Source organism: Gossypium arboreum, chromosome 13 (genome assembly GCF_025698485.1).
Source record: "Gossypium arboreum isolate Shixiya-1 chromosome 13, ASM2569848v2, whole genome shotgun sequence".
Classification (NCBI taxonomy): domain Eukaryota; kingdom Viridiplantae; phylum Streptophyta; class Magnoliopsida; order Malvales; family Malvaceae; genus Gossypium; species Gossypium arboreum.
The window spans coordinates 124,779,980-124,798,378 of record NC_069082.1 but is presented as its reverse complement, the minus strand read 5'-3'; the positions used below and the strand labels follow the sequence as shown (position 1 = coordinate 124,798,378).

At 29.1% G+C, this 18,399-nt stretch overlaps 2 protein-coding genes across 2 annotated transcripts; both read left to right on the top strand.

Moving 5' to 3' along the window:
* Positions 1 to 275: 275 nt before the first annotated feature.
* On the top strand, positions 276 to 2,260 carry LOC108461782 (AP-4 complex subunit sigma). The gene is made up of 4 exons (XM_017761715.2): positions 276 to 734; positions 978 to 1,064; positions 1,717 to 1,785; positions 1,901 to 2,260. The coding sequence occupies exons 1-4, from the start codon at positions 594 to 596 to the stop codon at positions 2,033 to 2,035; spliced, it is 432 nt and encodes a 143-aa protein (XP_017617204.1). The 5' UTR covers positions 276 to 593; the 3' UTR covers positions 2,036 to 2,260.
* Positions 2,261 to 9,370: 7,110 nt separating this feature from the next.
* Positions 9,371 to 10,722, top strand: LOC108462996 (zinc finger CCCH domain-containing protein 20-like). The gene has a single exon (XM_017762921.2). It carries the CDS (start codon positions 9,565 to 9,567, stop codon positions 10,564 to 10,566), a length of 1,002 nt encoding a protein of 333 aa, XP_017618410.1. The 5' UTR covers positions 9,371 to 9,564; the 3' UTR covers positions 10,567 to 10,722.
* Positions 10,723 to 18,399: the final 7,677 nt, after the last annotated feature.

Below are 18,399 nucleotides of genomic sequence, written 5' to 3'. Positions count from 1 at the left end.
AATTTTTATAATTGCCCAAGCTTAGTGTGACGTGGAACATGAGTCTCAAATTTTGGTCAAATTTGTCCATATTTATAAATGATTAATCGAAACCAATTCAAATACGCCCATAATTTTTAGATTTAATATGTAGTCATATATATTTACCACCATTATATACATTTATTAGATTCCTAAATAAAAATAATTCAACATATTTTTTAAAATATTTATTTTATAGCATAGTATATTTAATATGATATAAATTAACTAATATATATCGTACCTTGAAAAGAATTAGCCCAAGCAAAGCTAGAGTTATGAATATTGGAGTCTAAGGTTTCTTCATATTTTAAACGGGTAAAAGACTTAAAAATTTTGCCAGATGAGATTTTGGACTTAGAATGAATAGTTTGATTCTTGAACAGCTCTACAGGGGTTAATCTATAAAAAGTTGAAATTATTAGTGCATGAAAACGTGAAAAGTATTTGGTCCTAATCTGCAATTTTCCATTAAGCACAACAACTACAACAAAAATACGTGATCAATTTGGCTGTGAGAAAATAGAGATTCAGATCCAGGAAGACAAACAAGGAAAGAAAAAACGAAACAGATGGGAATCAGATTCATATTAATGGTGAACAAGCAAGGGCAGACTCGTCTTGCCCAATATTATGAATGGCTCACCCTCGAAGAACGACGTGCCCTCGAAGGCGAGATCGTCCGCAAGTGCTTGGCCCGCAACGAGCAACAGGTTCTTAATATTTAAGGAAACCTGAGATTATTTGCCCATGATTTTACTTTCTATGTTTTTCCTCTTTTTTTTACTTCGTGTTTCATATTTTTCTAATTGGAATTTTGTCTGTTCGCGATTTGTTAGGGATTTGGAATTTTCAAATTTTAATTCCATAGAATTTAAGTGTAGGATTTTAGTTACTTCAAAATTTATGCTCTATTTATTAATTTCCAGTTATTAATTTGCTTAAATTCGTGACAGTGTTCATTTGTTGAGCATCGGAATTACAAAATTGTATACAGGCGTTACGCTTCGCTGTTTTTCTTAGTTGGAGTTGACAATGATGAAGTAAGTTCCGTTTCTTTTATTTGATGTTCGTAATTATTTGATGTCCTTTGATAGAGGTGGATGCCTTAATGGTTGAAATCTTGTGGAGGAGGGAAAGGATAAGTGGGCATCGGAGGTTGGTCTCTGGGTCTCGATCTAGAGCTTAATTTGGTGTCTGAAACTGAGCGTATGATGAGCAAAGAGTGTTTAGGGTGCTATCCTTCCTTAGCTTTGGAGGAAGCTATTAATGCGATCGGGCAACCTACTGGTTGCTATGCGTTGCCATTTTGTTGGTGGTTGGAGTTTTGAGTGGCCTCATAATAGAATTTGGGTCCTGTGTGGTCTTTGAGGTGTCAGACAGTGTAGCCTCTGGAGATCCAAGGACACCCTCAAGTACTTCTTGGTCCTAGACAGAGCTATTGAGCTTGATGGATTCGGCTCAAAGTCCGGGTTGTGTGCTTGCTGGCCTGTTGGACTTAATTGTAATAAAGACGTAATTAAGCATCTAGCTTATATGTTCTTGATTTTGGAGGGAACATGGAAGAGAAAATGAATTAGAAGCTGGTTTTTTATTATGAACAAGACCTGATTCATGCTTATATATTTTCCAGTTTGCTTATTGCTTGCCAACTTATATTCATTTTTATCCTCCTTTTATTCTTCAATGTGGCAGAATGAGCTTGCAATATTGGAATTTATACATCTCTTGGTTGAAACCATGGACCGCCATTTTGGCAATGTGGTAAGTTCTTCCCCAAGAAGATGTGTATTAGTCTCAAACCCCTTCAAAGTGACTGGATTTGTATATTCGTGTCTTTTACTCATCGATAGCTCTTTGTTTATCAAATTGATTGCAGTGTGAGCTAGATATCATGTTCCACTTAGAGAAGGCACATTTCATGCTGGAGGAAATGGTTATGAACGGTTCTATCGTTGAGACAAGCAAGGCTAATATTCTAAGTCCGATTCAGCTGATGGACAAAGCATCATGAGGGTGTAAAAGGGGTTAGTTAATTTTCTAGATTGAATATTGTGATTTTCTTTGCGAGCCCTGGCAAATTGTTTGTTATTGTCTCCCTATTTGTTTACTGTTTTTCTTCTCCCTTTCCTATATAAACTTCAATTTTCAAAGTTTAGCAAGTTGTACAATAAGCTAAGTAGAATACAAACTGTTGAGAGTTTTCTCCTTACTGAATCATATGCAGTGTTTGCTTGTATCATAGTATCATGGTAGAGGTGGCTTAGCGGCAATTTGAATTATACTCCGTTGAAATTGGTGGAAAATATCAATTTACACCCTCTTATACTTGCTCATGTTTATACCAACTAACCATCGCTTAGCTACATTCACTGTGTCTTTGGTCTCACGATATAACATTTGCTTCAGTTTTATTACTTTAACCTTCTGGCCTATTAGTTCAAATCAGGGGCCTTATGAGTCTTCTGTTCCTAAAAGGTTAAGACATAAAAATGGCGCATTGCTTTGAAAATTTTATACTTAGCAAGTTATTCAAACGTCCTATCAAACATCCTATGACCCTTTTTCACTTTTGGGAAGCTTGCATCTTGATGGGAAATTCAGCATAAATTTAGCTACCTTTCTATTGTTCCTTCTTGGCGACACCCCTCTCCTGGCTGTCTGAGGGGGCACCCCTCTCTCCTAGCTGTTCAAGCCCTCCTTGGGAGCCTTAATCCTTAGGCTTTCTACCTCAGTTCCCCTTTTGCACTCAGTTGTGCCCGTCCTTCCACAGAAAATAACAGTTATTTAAGTTTTTTATGGAATTTTTCTTCGGGAAAAGTCTTCTTTCTAGTGGTGAATCATCTGCATGTATTCAGAGTTAGATTTATTAACCACAAGCATCATTTGATTCATGGCATAAGTAGGGTAGGGGTGATCATTGTTCATATTTTTGCCTCTTCAGGAGAGAGGATCAACCTTGAGGAAGTGAAGCCATACTATATCACCCTCATCCAAAAGGTATATGTATATACATATGTATTTTCATATGTATGTACAAGTTCAAAAGCATATATATGTAATACATCATATACTTTAGCCTTTAGGCCACTTTTTCTTTTCCCTTTTGGGTTAGAGATTAGCCCTGGTTATCAGGAAAGATAAGTTAGTTCCTAAGGGTTGGAATATCATAGGGATGCAACGGCTTGGGATCTAAATCCTCTCCAACTTGGCCTCAAAAATTTCAATAGAAATCTGCCTGCCTCACTCGAACTCGTTTTTTTTTTTTTTGTTTTAAAGTCCTATAAAATCAAATCAAAACTCGACTGACCAAAAAGAAAAAAAGATTCCCCATCCTAATATGCATGTGGTAAGAAACCTTGGACCCTTGCAATTGGAATTGTCCAACCTAGTAGCTTTAGACCGAATCAATACTCTACTTAACATTATCAAAAGCAAAAATAAATTATATTTGATCTTTAGACAATTGGTTCAACAAAGGGCAGTCATTGTCTTCAACTTTAAATAAAGAGAGCTTATAGCCCACTTTGTTGGCTCAATCTTTAGAACCAAGGCAAAACTTTAGAGGTTCAGACACTGCAAGAATTTAGGCATTACAGTTCACATGCATTTGTTTAGTACTCAAGTAAAATATGGAGCCACCCGTTATACTTGCATGCACTTAGATATATTATATTTCTTATGAAAGCTACCCAGCCATCTCTGTTATATCTTTCTTTTTGCATTTTACAACTTGTGGATTGCATATGGCCCCAGTTTGCATTATTTGGTGGAAACAATCATTTGATCACAGTTTAAATGGGTAGCTTTTTGTTAAATTGGTATTATTAAAATTTAGATTTTCTTTTTGTGTTGTTATATTTACCTCGGGTCTCCTTGTTTATTGTTATATTTCACAATTGAATCGGGATCCAGTTGATAGGAGACATTACTTTCGTCTACTGTCAAATAATAGCATAGATAACTTAAAACACAAAATTCATGAATTCATATAACATATATGTATTCTTTTTGATGTTATAATTATATTTTAGATATTTTATATTTATGTAACCTTTGATAAGTTAACAATTAGTATTTTATGGATTTGACTTTAATTTTTAAATCAAACTCAAATAGCTTATTTGCACAGCTAATCCTATTAACACAAGCATGTCATTAACTTATTATAGTAAACTAATAGCTTATCTTATTTAACTTCTCATTTCTTAAAGCAATAATTTTATGTACATATTTGAATTATATAAATAGCAGAATGTGATAAAATACTTAGGAAAAGAAAACTTAAAAAGCTGTATGGAATATACGCTGATTAGAAACATATTGGTCAAATTATGCTATTGGACCTTGTACTTTGTGTAGATTGTGGATTTAATACTTGGTTCTTTAATTTGATCAATTTTAGTCTATATGTTTCGAATTTTGAAATTTTAGTGCTGGTCCAATGGTAACAATGGTAATGGTTAAATTTGTTTGATTAAATTATGTCATTAGTCCTATATTATGCGTCAAGTTGTAGATTCGGTTAACTTTCACCAATTGATTCATTCTAAGTAGCTACATTTTTTTAAATTCAAAATTTTAGTCTTAATGCAAACGTTAGCCGTTAAATCTATTCATTGATTTTTTGAGTAATATGTAAAAGTAATAAACAGATAAAGCATTACATATGTAATAATAATATGTCAACAAAATTTAAAAATAGTAGAATTTAACTTAATGAATTTAATAGTTATTATTTGGTTAAAATTAAAACTTTCAATTTCTAGAAGTAAATACTAAAGATGACCAAATTAATATGTAAGTATTATATTCATAATTTACACAAAATACAAGGTCTAAAACAGAATTTGACAAAACATATATTTACTTCCATGGCTTTTTCCTTTTGGATTTGGATACCATTAAAATTGAATCTATCATATGGAAACCTCCAAGTCCTCTATTTTTGGGGAAAAAGATAGAGAAGAAAAAAAAGAAGAGAAAAGAAATCAAACCTCGGACAGTTCCAAATAATGTTGGTAACTGTTGGACAATGACATCCAACGAAGATGGGTTCATTGGCCATCAAAATCAATCACTATGCTTTTGTCAATTTATAACACTTCCTTTATTTTATTCCTTTCGTTGGAACCTCCACCACATACATATCTACATTGCATTGTAATTGATGGAAATGTAATTTTAATGAAATTGCATTTTTAAAAATAAGATAGATAAATTTTAAAATTATACATGAATTTTAATTAAATGTGTTTTAATTTGGTGTAGTTTTACAGGTTAAATTCTGATTGTGATTTAAATATATATTTAAAACTTTAATTTTGATTTAACTGTATATATTTAAAAAATAAATATATTAATTTATTTTTATATTAAATAAATATAATTATTTATATATGTAATATATAAATATAAAATGATGTTATATTAATAATTTTGTTAATAATTTACGAGAATTGAATTAAATTAAAATTCTATGTATAAAATCGTACATTAAATTAAAGTTTATATATGATTTTAAAATTAAAAAAACATAAAATTTTAGAAATTATTATGATTAGTTTTAATTTTTCTATAAGAAAAGATGAATATAATCAAGTATTTTAATTACACTTAATTTAATAAAACTCGTCAATCATAATAATGACTTAAATATGTAACATGTATAATTATGAGCAATGACACAGTGTAAAACGAAGTTAATTCTATAATATTATAATATGTTAAGAGTTGAAGTATTTAAATTGGTAATGCATGTCTTGACTTATATAGAGTAAGTACTTAAAATTATTATCATACACTTATTTAATATAATTTAAAATCATATTACCTTTAATGTTATACAAAATAAATGTTAGTAATTTTTTATTTTTATAAAATAAAAAACAATTATATTAAATATAAAAATAAATAATGATAATAATTAGTACTGAGCAAATAAAAACAAAGACACGTTGTCGGTACAAATAAAAAGTTGACACGAAGTGAGGGAAGGGATTTGTCTCGTACAGCGAGCTTCAAGTGGGTTTTGTCGGCAAGCGACAGAGGATTTCCTTACAGTAATGACATGCCACGTGTACGTTCACTTTTCCTTCTTTCTTCTCTTTTTGTTTGTTCTACATCTCTGCAAATTCTCTCTCTCTCTCTCTCTCTTTAAATATGGTTCTATTTCATCCTCGACTTTCACGTGACTGTCATTCACCCCATTAGTTGCCCATTTACCTTGCCCATTTACCATATTACCTCCCCCAATCGGTAAAAGTTGTGGAGGATTCTCTTTTAAGATTAGATTGTATTTGATTTCACTATTAAAAATTAATTAAATAAAGATTTAAATAATTAATTTTATATATTAAATTAAAGAGTAAATTATTTATTTTATTAAAAATTTTATTTATTTTGAGTATTAAAATTTGATCTTTATACTTTAATATAATATACATATGACATACCATCGATTCGTTCTTTAACTTTTTAGAGTATCTCTAAGAGATGAAACATTTATGGTGAAACATTAATAACTCTAAACATTTAATTAATTTATTTTAATATGAAAATTTTTTCTCATGTAAAAGTTGAAAAAAAAATGTGGGCCCCCTTTCAGTTAGAGCAATAGGTGGTTACACTTTCAAATAACTCTCAATGCTGGCCTACATACAACTTGTCATTGTACTAATTTATTCTTTAATCTAATATATAATGATTAATTTGTTTATTTTTTAGTAGAGAGTACAAAATACTAATTGACTCTTAACACAAAGACCTCTATAGTGATTTTATGTCCCACAATTTCATTTACATATACTAAAATGGTAAAATAAAAATAAAAAACCTCTCCACTTCCCTTAAAATTTTGATGTTAAACAAATTAATTTATATTAAAAATAAAAAAATAATTATTTTTAATTTCAAAAACAAATAACTAAGTACAACTAACATTTTAATCAATTTTACATAATTTAACCATCAAACTAAAATTTTACACAAAGGAGAAAAATAATATGATAATAATCACAATACTGAAAGATTTACAAAATTAACTAGAAATGCTTCACCGTGATAAACAAATAAATATATTATTTAAAATTTATTACTTTAAATTTAAAAGTTTTAATTTGACTTTAAATTGATATTAAATTGCTAAAAACTTAATTTTATTTATAATACTTAAATTAGTCATAATTCTCTCAATCTTTAACGTGGAAGACATTATGTGTTTAAACAGGTTTGTATATATCCTCAAAATTACTAAAATAAATTTATTTTATTTTATTAAAAATTGATTGTTATGTGAAAATATAAATTATATTATATATTTTAAAATTAACTAACGCTGCTGTATAAAGGGCAGAAATGTAAACTAAAAAGTCTAAAACAACACGTTATCGTTACATTGGCACCGACTGAGCACGTTAGCGGTGGGGAATGAAGTTGTTCTAGAATGCGCTAGAAATAGTTCACTGAAAAGGGAACAGGACTCACATTTACCGGCATGAAAGAAATAAAGGACATAATTGCAAAATTCAAAGGTCAAATAAAAGTACAAATCTAAAAAATAAAAAATATATATATATTGTATATAATTATAATTAACACTCAAAACTAAAATTTCACAGAATTATTAAAATATAAAAAATATTAATATATGGTAAAATTTTAAAAATGTAAATAGAAATTTACATTATCATCCCATGACAATAATAATGACTAATTCTTTCGTCATAAGTGCTCTCTAAATAGATAAATAGTTGGTCGCTACTAATAAAAAATCGGTAGAATAATTTATTATTCATTTGTAGATGAATCTTAATTTATATTATGTAAATTTAAGATATTAAAATGCATATATTTGTATTGCTTTTAAATTATTTTAGATTTTAGTTTATTATTCATATGTCATATGACTCGTTGATTTGTAATAATATAAACAAAGGCAAAGATAATGTTTTTTCTTAAAGGAGATTAGAATAAATTTATAAATTTTGAGAGGTAAATGTGTAATTTTATTATTTTGAAAGGGATTAATATTGAAAATTCACTTTTTTGGAATATATTGATTGCAAATTTTTAAGGGTAAATTAACTTTTAGTCACTTAATTTGGTAACTTTTTTGGTTTTTTACCAAAATAATAAAAAAAACACGAAAATAATACAGCGAAAATATTATGCACCAAAATGGTACACCTAGGGTGGTGCGGCCTATGTAGAGGCGTGACCACCCCAAAATCTAACAAAAAATTTGTTAAAAAATTTAAAAAAAATAAAAAATTGTTTAAAAAAACAAAAAAGCTGTTGAAAAATACATTTTTCTCTATTATATTTTTTTTCTCTTTTCTTTCTCCTTCCTTCTTTCTCTCTATCCTCTCCTCTTTTTCTTTTTCTTTCTTCTTTTTCCCTCACCAGTGCCTCCCTCTCCTTCTCTTTTTCTTCCTTTTTCTCTTCTTCTCCTTGCTTCTTGCTTCACCGGAGCTGCTGCTAAACTTGGGGAACCTTATAATGGTCCCCAAACAGAAAAAACAAAGGAGGCCGTGCATACTTGCTGCCGCCTCTGGCACCTCCACCTTCAGTGCCACCTCTACCATAAGCAACACCACCCCTGTGTACCATTTTGGTACATAACATTTTCACTGTATTATGTTCATGTTTTTCTTCTTTTCTTTTTGGTACTATTTTGGTAAAAATCCCTAACTTTTTTCAATTTGGTTTCTAAGCTTTTTTTCGTCCACATCAATCTTTAAACTCGACAAAACTTCTTAATTCTAGTCCTCATTTTTTTAAGGAAAAATTATATTTTTATGTGATGATGTGGCATAATATTAGAAATTGAAAAAATTATCACGATTCTATATTAATGTGAACCAAAAAATATTTAGGGACTAAATTAAAAAATATCAAAATTAAAGACTAAATTTTACTTTATTTCAATTTTTAACTCAAAAGTACCTAAAAGAATACCCCTTGTCATATTTTATATTCCTTTTTCTTTTTTGGTCCTCCCTATTACCAAAATTACTTTCTTTATTTTTTTGCCAATTTTTTTCTTTATTTAATAAAATAGTTTTATTTTCTTTCTTCAAGAAAAAAAATAGAATTTCTAGTTTTATCCAGCGGATCTGAAGCTCCAGCGCTTTTGGAACGCTAGGGACCTAGCTAAATTAATTATTCGAAAGCCTCGCTTACCTTACAGCTCTGTCACCAACGATTTCGAATCTTCCTCATCATTAAGCCACGTAGCAATGAGTATTCAATTTCTCCAGTAAAATTCAACTTCTGACAGCACGTGGCGATCAAACAAGAACTTTCACCTCTTCTTAAATAAAAAGTCCGTAACTCCTCCACCTATCTAGTTCTATTGCAGTTGAAAGGGGAAACACACAAAATTATACCTCCTTCATTATTTAACTAACTGTGGTTAGTTTAACTTAACCATGGTTAAATTCCCCCCTTTATTTTCACTGCTAGCTTCTGCTTATAAAGCTAGCTAACCTTGCCGGAGTTTTTCCATACAATATCTAATAAACATAAAATTGCCCTCAAAAGATGATGCTTGAAGAAACTCGTCAACTCAATCCGACGGTCCTCATTCCGCCTTGGCCTTATCTAAGCGATGATCTAACAGCGGAGAACAACTTCAGTGATAACGGCAACCCCTTTTACCTCCAGGAAGCGTTAGCAGCGCTGCAATGTTACTTGCCGTCCGACGAGCCGGGTTTCGAGTCGGATTCCGAGATTTCGGGCCTTTACAATCCGGATTCTCCAGTCGATGCTTACTCGTGCGATCATTTTCGGATGTTTGAGTTCAAAGTCCGGCGGTGCGGGCGTGGCCGGTCGCATGATTGGACCGAGTGTCCATATGCTCATCCCGGCGAGAAAGCTCGCCGGAGGGACCCGAGGAAGTTTCATTATTCCGGTATGGCTTGCTCCGATTTCAAGAAAGGGAATTGTCGGAAAGGAGACTCTTGCGAGTTCGCTCATGGAGTTTTTGAGTGCTGGCTACACCCTGCTCGTTACCGAACCCTGCCGTGTAAAGACGGGTCGGGTTGTCGGCGTCGGGTCTGTTTCTTTGCTCATACTCCGGACCAGCTTAGGGTTATCAACTTTGCTGATTCTTTTGATAGTTCACCACCTTGTACGAAAGCAATGTCGTTTTCCGGTTCTCCACCGGCCGAGTGTTCGCCATCGGTTTCACCTATAGCTCAGCCGCCTACTATTAACACTATGGTGGCTTCTTTAAGGAACTTGCGGCTCGGTAAAGTCAAGTCTTTACCTTCTTCTGGTTTCGGGTCTCCAAAAGGGTCAATGATCCGACCCAGTTTATCTAGCCTACCTAGTACTCCGACTCGAAACCTGACCCGTCCTGGGATTGGGTACTTGGATTTCGAGTGTGGAGAAGAGTTTGTGATGGAAAGAGTGGAATCGGGAAAGCACTTGCGTTCAAAAATATTTGAGAAACTGAGCCAAGCGAATTCTTTGGAAAGGGTTTACTCGGGTCTGGTTTCCGGAGGTCCAGATGTGGATTGGGTTTCGGACCTGGTGAACTGAGCAAACTCGCTTCCATCATTTATTTTTCTTCTCTGTAAATTGTTTCCGAAGGATATGAGAAGAAAATACGAGCCATATATATTCGGTCGAATCAGTGTAAAATATTATATTATTTCTTACAAAATATTATTTTAAAGGTTGAATTTATGCTTACAATTGTTAATTATTATTAAAAACTTTGTAGTAGATTATTATTATTATTATTATTAAAATTTTCGTCAAAATTTAAATTTTATATTTGAGTTTAGGGTGAGTTTAGGTAGATAGTATTTCTATCTTTAATTAGTATAAAAATAGTGATAAAATGAAATTTTATAATAATATTATAATATTAAATAAAAAGTAAGCTATATATATTTATATATTATTTAAATATATGAATATTTTAAAATTTATGTCTATTTAAATTGTTTTTTAATATTATATAAAAATTATATCATCTGTATTAATTCAGTATGAAAGAGACGTCTTTGGAAAGGTAGCAGAGAGTGACTGTCAAATTCTACCATTAGTATTATAGAAATTATGGATTAAGTTTTTGTATTTTAATTTGATGGTTTTCAATTTTTATATTTTTAGAATTTTAAAATTATAGGCATTATTAAATGTTAGCTATCAAATTTATTAAGTTAGGTTATGTTATTTTAAAATTTTGATGTAATAAATATATTATTGTATATATAATGTCATGTCAACTAATAATTTTATATATTTTTTCACAAAATTAATTATAGATTTAACTACTACTGTTTGTATTAAGATTGAAATTTTAAAATTTGAAAAATATAGTGACTAAAAGGGTTCTTTTGGATGAACGGTACGTTTACTTGCGGTTAGTGTTAAAATAATTGTAGCGATGAGATTATATATTGTAGCGTGAAACAAAAAGAAAGTAAAATGTATCGCACTAGAGATAAACGTCAATCTAAAAAGGGCATTAAGGCTTTGCTTGGTAAAATGAGAAAAAAAAAATGGAAAGAAGGAAAATTGAAGGGGTAGAAAATTAAAATGATGAAAAACATATATTTTTTTCTTTCCTTATGCGTGCTTGATAGGAATAACAAAAAATAAAAAGAAAAAACTAATTTTCTTTCAGTTTATTATTTAGTAGAGTTGAAAAATAAAAGAAATAAAAATATTTAAAAATATATAATTTTGAATTAACATACACTTTTTTTTATTTTCTCTCCTCTCATTATTCTAATTAGAATGTATTAATTTCGATATATTATGATGGAAAATAATTACTAAACATCTCACTTTTTCTATAATCAAGCAAACTCAATTTTTTTCCCGCATTTTCACTGCATCTTCTCATTCCTCCACTTTTGATCTAACTAAGATACCTTTAAGTCTATAATTTTATACGTAATACAAGATTAATAATAGAAATTAACTAAATTAATTTAATTGCTATCGTTTAATTAGTACTAAATTTTAAAATTTTAAAAAGCATAAAATTAAAATTAATTAATTTAAAATTACAAGAACTAAAGTTTATTAAATTAAAATATAATTATTAAATTTATAGCGTATACACAGTGAAAGATCTAATAGTAAAAATTTATTGTAAGATCATTAGCTCTGTGTAGAGATGATGGTGACGATGATATGATTGATGTACTCTCATGGATTCTTTTAAACCGTCGGGCCGTTTGTCAAATAATTCCTTCAATTTTGATGTTCTTTTTTTCTCAGGCGTGTAAAACATTATTAGGTTGGATTATATTAACTTCGTGGTGTTAGAATTTTTTAAAATATCATAATTAAATTATATATTTTTATGATGATAAAAATAAAAATTCTTTTAATTTTGAAGTTCTTCTTTCTCAGGCATGTAAAATATTATTAGGTTGGATTATATTAAGATGTGGTGTTAAAATTTCTTTTAAAAGATTGGAATTAAATTATATATTTTTACGATAGTAAAAATATAATATTATCATTTTAATAATTTATATTTTTATAATTTAGAGATTTAAATTAATTTTTATCTTTTTTTAGGGAGTTAAAATATAATTTTATCATTATTAATTTAAAATTTTGTAAATTATAAAAGATCTAAAATTAAAAATTTACCATTTTAGAGGTGCCTTGACCTCCTCGGTCTCTTAGTGGTTCCATAAATGATTACACTTTTTATTTAGTTAAAATGTAAGGTTTTGAATTTGTTCGATGAAACTTAAGATTATTTAACATCACATTTTATTTTTAAAAAATCACATTTTATTAAATTATTTTAAAGTATAATGACTTATTTGATCTTTTAACTTTACAAAAATATTATTTTAATTTTCCATTTAAATTTTATTTCTTTTAACTTTTAAACTTGGATTTTGTCAAATCATCCCAAAATGGATAGAAAATTTAATGTTTGTTAAGTTTGTTGACATAACATGTATGTCACATTAGTAATTAATTAACTTTTAAAATTTTAAAAATAAAAAATAAAATAAAAGTGAATAGAATTGTTAAAAAAGTATAAAAATTATATATTTTTACTTTTAAAAATTAATTAATTACTAATGTAACATACACATGAACTTTCACGAGAATTCCATGTCAGTAAAATTAACAAAATTAACTTTTCATTAAAGCACTAAAATAGAAGAAAAATTAAATGGTGAGCTAAATGACTTTTTTTTTTTTAAGTAGGAGGGCCAAATAAGTCATTATGACATATTTTACTTATACCTATAGATATAATTTTTTTTTTTACATTGGGTAGGGGATAAATGTTACACTGTTTGAACCCATGTCAAACGGGTGTATGACAAGAGTTTTAACTACTATTCTATAAAAGTCAAGATAAATATAAAATAATATTAAACCCTATAAAGTTAATTATGAACATATAGAAAAGAAAAACGCCCTTAAGAAAATATGAAAAAAATCAACAAAGTCCTAAGATTAAATTCATACCCAATTAAGCACATGATGATAATTAAAATAATCAATTAAGCCCATTCTTTAATGGTTTTTGTCATTGACCATATTGACCGTTAAAATAAATTGACAAATCAATCCGATGGTGACACATGACAGTTTCTAGTTTGATATAATATTTTCTCATATAAAATGATTAAAAAATCATTGTAAAAATATTTCAAAATATTAAAATTGATATAAACAGTTAAAAATTATAAAAAATAATTAGAGCTTATAAATATTATAATAAACTTAATAATTTTATAAAATTAATAAAAACATATTTAAAATTTTATAAAAATATATTAAAATTTTTAAAACTTATAAAATGATAAAAAATTAATAAAATATTAAAATTTATATAAATTTATTAAATTCATAAAAAAATCATAAAAACTTAAATTTGACCGGATCAATCAGTCGGACCGATTAAACCAAAATCAACAAGAGTACTAATTTGGAGAAAGTCATTAAACTTTTTGACTTGTGAACCAAGAGGTTGAACTGATTTTTAAAATTTTAATGTTTTAATAAAATAATATTTATCAACATGATTAACTTAAAAAAATTTCACTCGATTCGATTAAACTCTCGTAAACTAAGATGCCCCTATAATAACTAATACCACCTCAAAATAAATCGGGATAATGGTGTCCCTTCAACCGACGACCTACTTAAAGTGAATGGCTATTGACATAAAAGAGAACACACATGGTTTGTCTATCTAATATTATAAATCTAGTCCCTACCTACAATCTAACCACAATGTTTCAACGAATTCATCCCCCACTAAACCAACTATTTATTTCTTTGCTTGCCTCATTTTTCCCCATTTTTCAACATAATAATGCATGTATTATGTTGTCGGTTTCATTTTGGTATTATTCATATCCCTCTTTATTTTGAACTATAAGATAAATTGCTTCATAAACTCTCTTTATTTACTTTTTTTTTATTCCTCTTCAATACTAAAAATATTTTTATAAAAAATCTATTTTAGCTGGAAATTTTATTTATTTTTCAAAAATAATTTTTGTTCAAATTATGTCTAACATAATAGTTAACGGTATTAATAGTAGTTTTATTTTGCTTACATTATATCTGGAAACTATAAATTTAACTAATAATTATAATTTATACATAACAATATTTTTCTAAAGTTCTTATAGTTATAATTTTATACCGTGTTCTAAATCAAATTGATAATAAAAATAATTATAATTGTAATTTATACAAAGCAAAAATACTGTTAGCAGCACCCTTAAAGCTTTTTTAGCAGTCAATCAAAATGAGAAATTTACATATCCAGTCTATGAATATTTTAAATCATCACATTTTAATTTAGTGCCGCCAATATATCGAGATGACACCGACACAACACTATAACAAATACCTATTTTTATAATTAATTTGGTTCACATGCCATTTTCATAATTAATTGTTTTTGCATAATATTTCTTATAGTGCTTAAATTTAGAGAAAGTTTGCGTTGTATTCTCATTATAGCATATATATGATTTTTTACCTATTAATAATTAATTTTATATATATGATTTTTACCTATTAAAATTCATTTTATATAGAATTTGACATATATATATATATTTATGCTTATTTTATTTTTCGTGACCTGATAATTTAATATTGAAATTTATTTCGTATGCATAGTTTTGTTAGAATAATTTAATATTTTAATTCTAAATATATTTATTTAATAATTTGTATCATAAATATCATTATTAAAAATTTAACCCATTTTTTTATGAAGTGCAGCCAGCTTATTCTAAACTTAAGCAATTGGTCGAAAGGGAGTTTACCTATACTTGATTTATCTCCAAGTTTGCCCGTATGGTAAATGTGTAAGATGCATATACGGTTGATTTATTACATGTGAATGGTGATTAAGTATGTATTAAATATTAATGAATGAAAAATAATGATGTGGAACCAAATCCGTATAGATGTGTTTAAGTTTGAGATTGTATTGTAAAAGAAAACTGCCATGTTCTGGTAATAATTGAATAAGTGTTTGATGTTGGGCATGGACTAGATGGGCAGCCCAATTAATGTACATAAAATGGGTTGGTACAGAATATTTCTTTCGTTTGATGGCAAGAGGCTGACGATATTAAATTTTACTGCAGTTGACCATTTGGGAATTTGATGTTCCAGTGGACCGATTTTGGTACTATGATTTGCGCTCAAATGTAATGTGGTCCAAATTTTTTACTCTACAAGCTCACCACTTAGATTTGTAATAATCACTAGGATTAATGAATTATTTGAAGTTTAAATTTCGTATTTGTTTTCGTATTAAAATCTGAATTATTTTTTGTTAAATTAATCACTGAATTAAGTGTTAAAGATTTATTGGAAATATGAAAACATTAACATTATTAGTCTCAAGTATCATTTGTGTAATAGAAATCAAACTTAGGTATCGATTTGAAAAAAAAATATAAATATCAAAATTTATATTAAAACTAAACATAAATACCAAAAAGTATATTTATCTATTTTCCGTTGCCTATGAGGTAATGCATTCATTGAGAAGTAGGAAAGGGAGTTGGAAAGTGTACGATAGATCTAAGTAGAAGGTTTTCTAAGAGGTATGATGTTCAAGTAGGGTTTTAGTGCACATTGGGTGAATTTGATCGTGTCTTGTTTGACTATTGTCACCTATTTAGTCTTGCTAAATGGTCATTCTACTGCCTCTATTAGTTCCAATAAGAGGGGTTAATGCTAGGTTAACTTGCAGGGGTGAAGTTTAGTAGAAATGCGTTATGATTTGCCAATGAGCAGAGCAACCCATGGCGTGAAGTAGACCACCCAAATACAGTTAGAGATCATTAACACAATGTTTGGTTCACATGAATGGCATAGGTATTCCTACCTTATTCAACACAACAAAGCCATTCAATTGTTTGGTTGACTGTAAAGTCTATTCCATTGAATAGTCATTATGGATTGATTCCTCAAAATCATTAAATAGCAATTTAGTGTCATCCCCAATGAATGTCTATTCAATGGTTACAGGAATATACAAATTTATTTTTCAATAAATCTCAAAACTTATCAGAGGTTTGAGTATGAAATTTCTTTGTGTTCCTATTTAAACTTCATCTATTCTTACTTTCTCCTTAAAAGTTTAAATTTTACCCTCACCGATCTTTGTGAAAGGAAGTAACCAAGTGTGCGAATGGTGGTCACTAAAGGCCCAATGAGGCTCTTTTAGGCACAAGAGGCCTATAATGATTCTCAACCAAAAATAAGCCCAGAAGGCCTTGCCAAATGGTCTTAGGATGTGGGAGAAGACCTAAAATCCTTGGAAGAGTCTGGAAGGTCATGGATGACACCAGAACCTTGTGGAGTTCAATAGAATCTTCCGAAAATTCTAGAATAATGTAGCATTGCATATATTAATCTAGGATAGTGTAGGATATTCTAGAGACTTGGTATCATTAGCTGGAGAATTAAAGGGGCTTGGCATATATAAAGGAGGCACCCCACCTTCATTTGTAATTAACTTCTTTTAGGATTCCCCCAAACTTCTTAGTGTTTACTGTATTTGTTTAGGTCCAGAGGTTAACTAATTCTCACAAGATTAAAGTAACACTGTCGAAGCCATTTTTTTATTTTGGAAAAAAATGGAGATCGACTTTTAAAACAAGTGTGGAGTCGCCACCAATCCTTTTGTTTAGGTGTGATTGGATCACCTAATAAAACATTTTATTCCATTTAAATTAATTTTGGCCTACGTAAATTTGAGAAAACGGGTTCGGGAGTCGATTACGTATGAGGAAGGATTAGCACCCTCACTACGCCCAAAATTGGTACCAAATTGATTAAGAACTGTCCTTATATCTAAGATTTAAACATATTTTGAAATATGGTTCCTTTTAAAACATTTGAATGGCTCAAGTTAGTCGTTAAAATTCTCTTGTTTCAAAGGAATACAGCATCACATCCAGCACGATAGGACACGATCCTTTATACCTTTGAAACCACGATTAATTTTTGACTTCCAAAAGCTCATACGTTGAAAATTACAAAAGGATGCCCAATTACTTAGTCCAACGAGAAAACCGAAACCCAGCACGGTAGGATACAATTCCTCCAATTTCCAAACATTGAACATTGCCTTGTTTTAGAATTTAGAAAACACGAGGGAAATTCTAAAGGAATATTTGATTATTTTGAACAAACTATCGAAACCCAGCACGATAGGGCACGATTCCCCGAATTTCCAAACATCAAACATTGCCTTCGTTTTAAGGAATTTTCAAATGAATAATTGTAAAACCAACTTAAAACGCGTTAATTTGACTTGAAATAAAATGGAATAATTAATCTTAAAATAAAAAGTTGTAAATTACAAAGTAACATTTGTAAACAAAAAGCGAAATTATAAACATGGGACAATATGCACAAATAAAGTACTATACTTGGTGAATGAAGATAATATAAACTTGAGAAACCAATTAATAAACAGACAATAAAATATAACAAATCCAAGAAAAATATAACCAAAATTTCAAGCATGGATGAACAACAATTATTATAATAATACAAAAAACGAATAAATAATATGCTAACAATAATATATGGCATAATATAAAACAATCAATACAAAATGTACAAAACAAAATAGAAATTAGGGGCCAATATGATACAAAACAATTATAAAATGATGAATTGATGCACAAATATTACACCCTAGAATTTGAAATAATTCACGTAAAGAACTAGGAATATATATAATCATTAAAATAGTTGTTATAAAATGGAGACATTTGAATCAAATAATATGCAAAATATTTTAAAAAATTACATTTGTTTAAAATTGACAATATACACACAATAAAAGAGAACTTAAATAATACATAAAATATGAAAGAAAAGCAA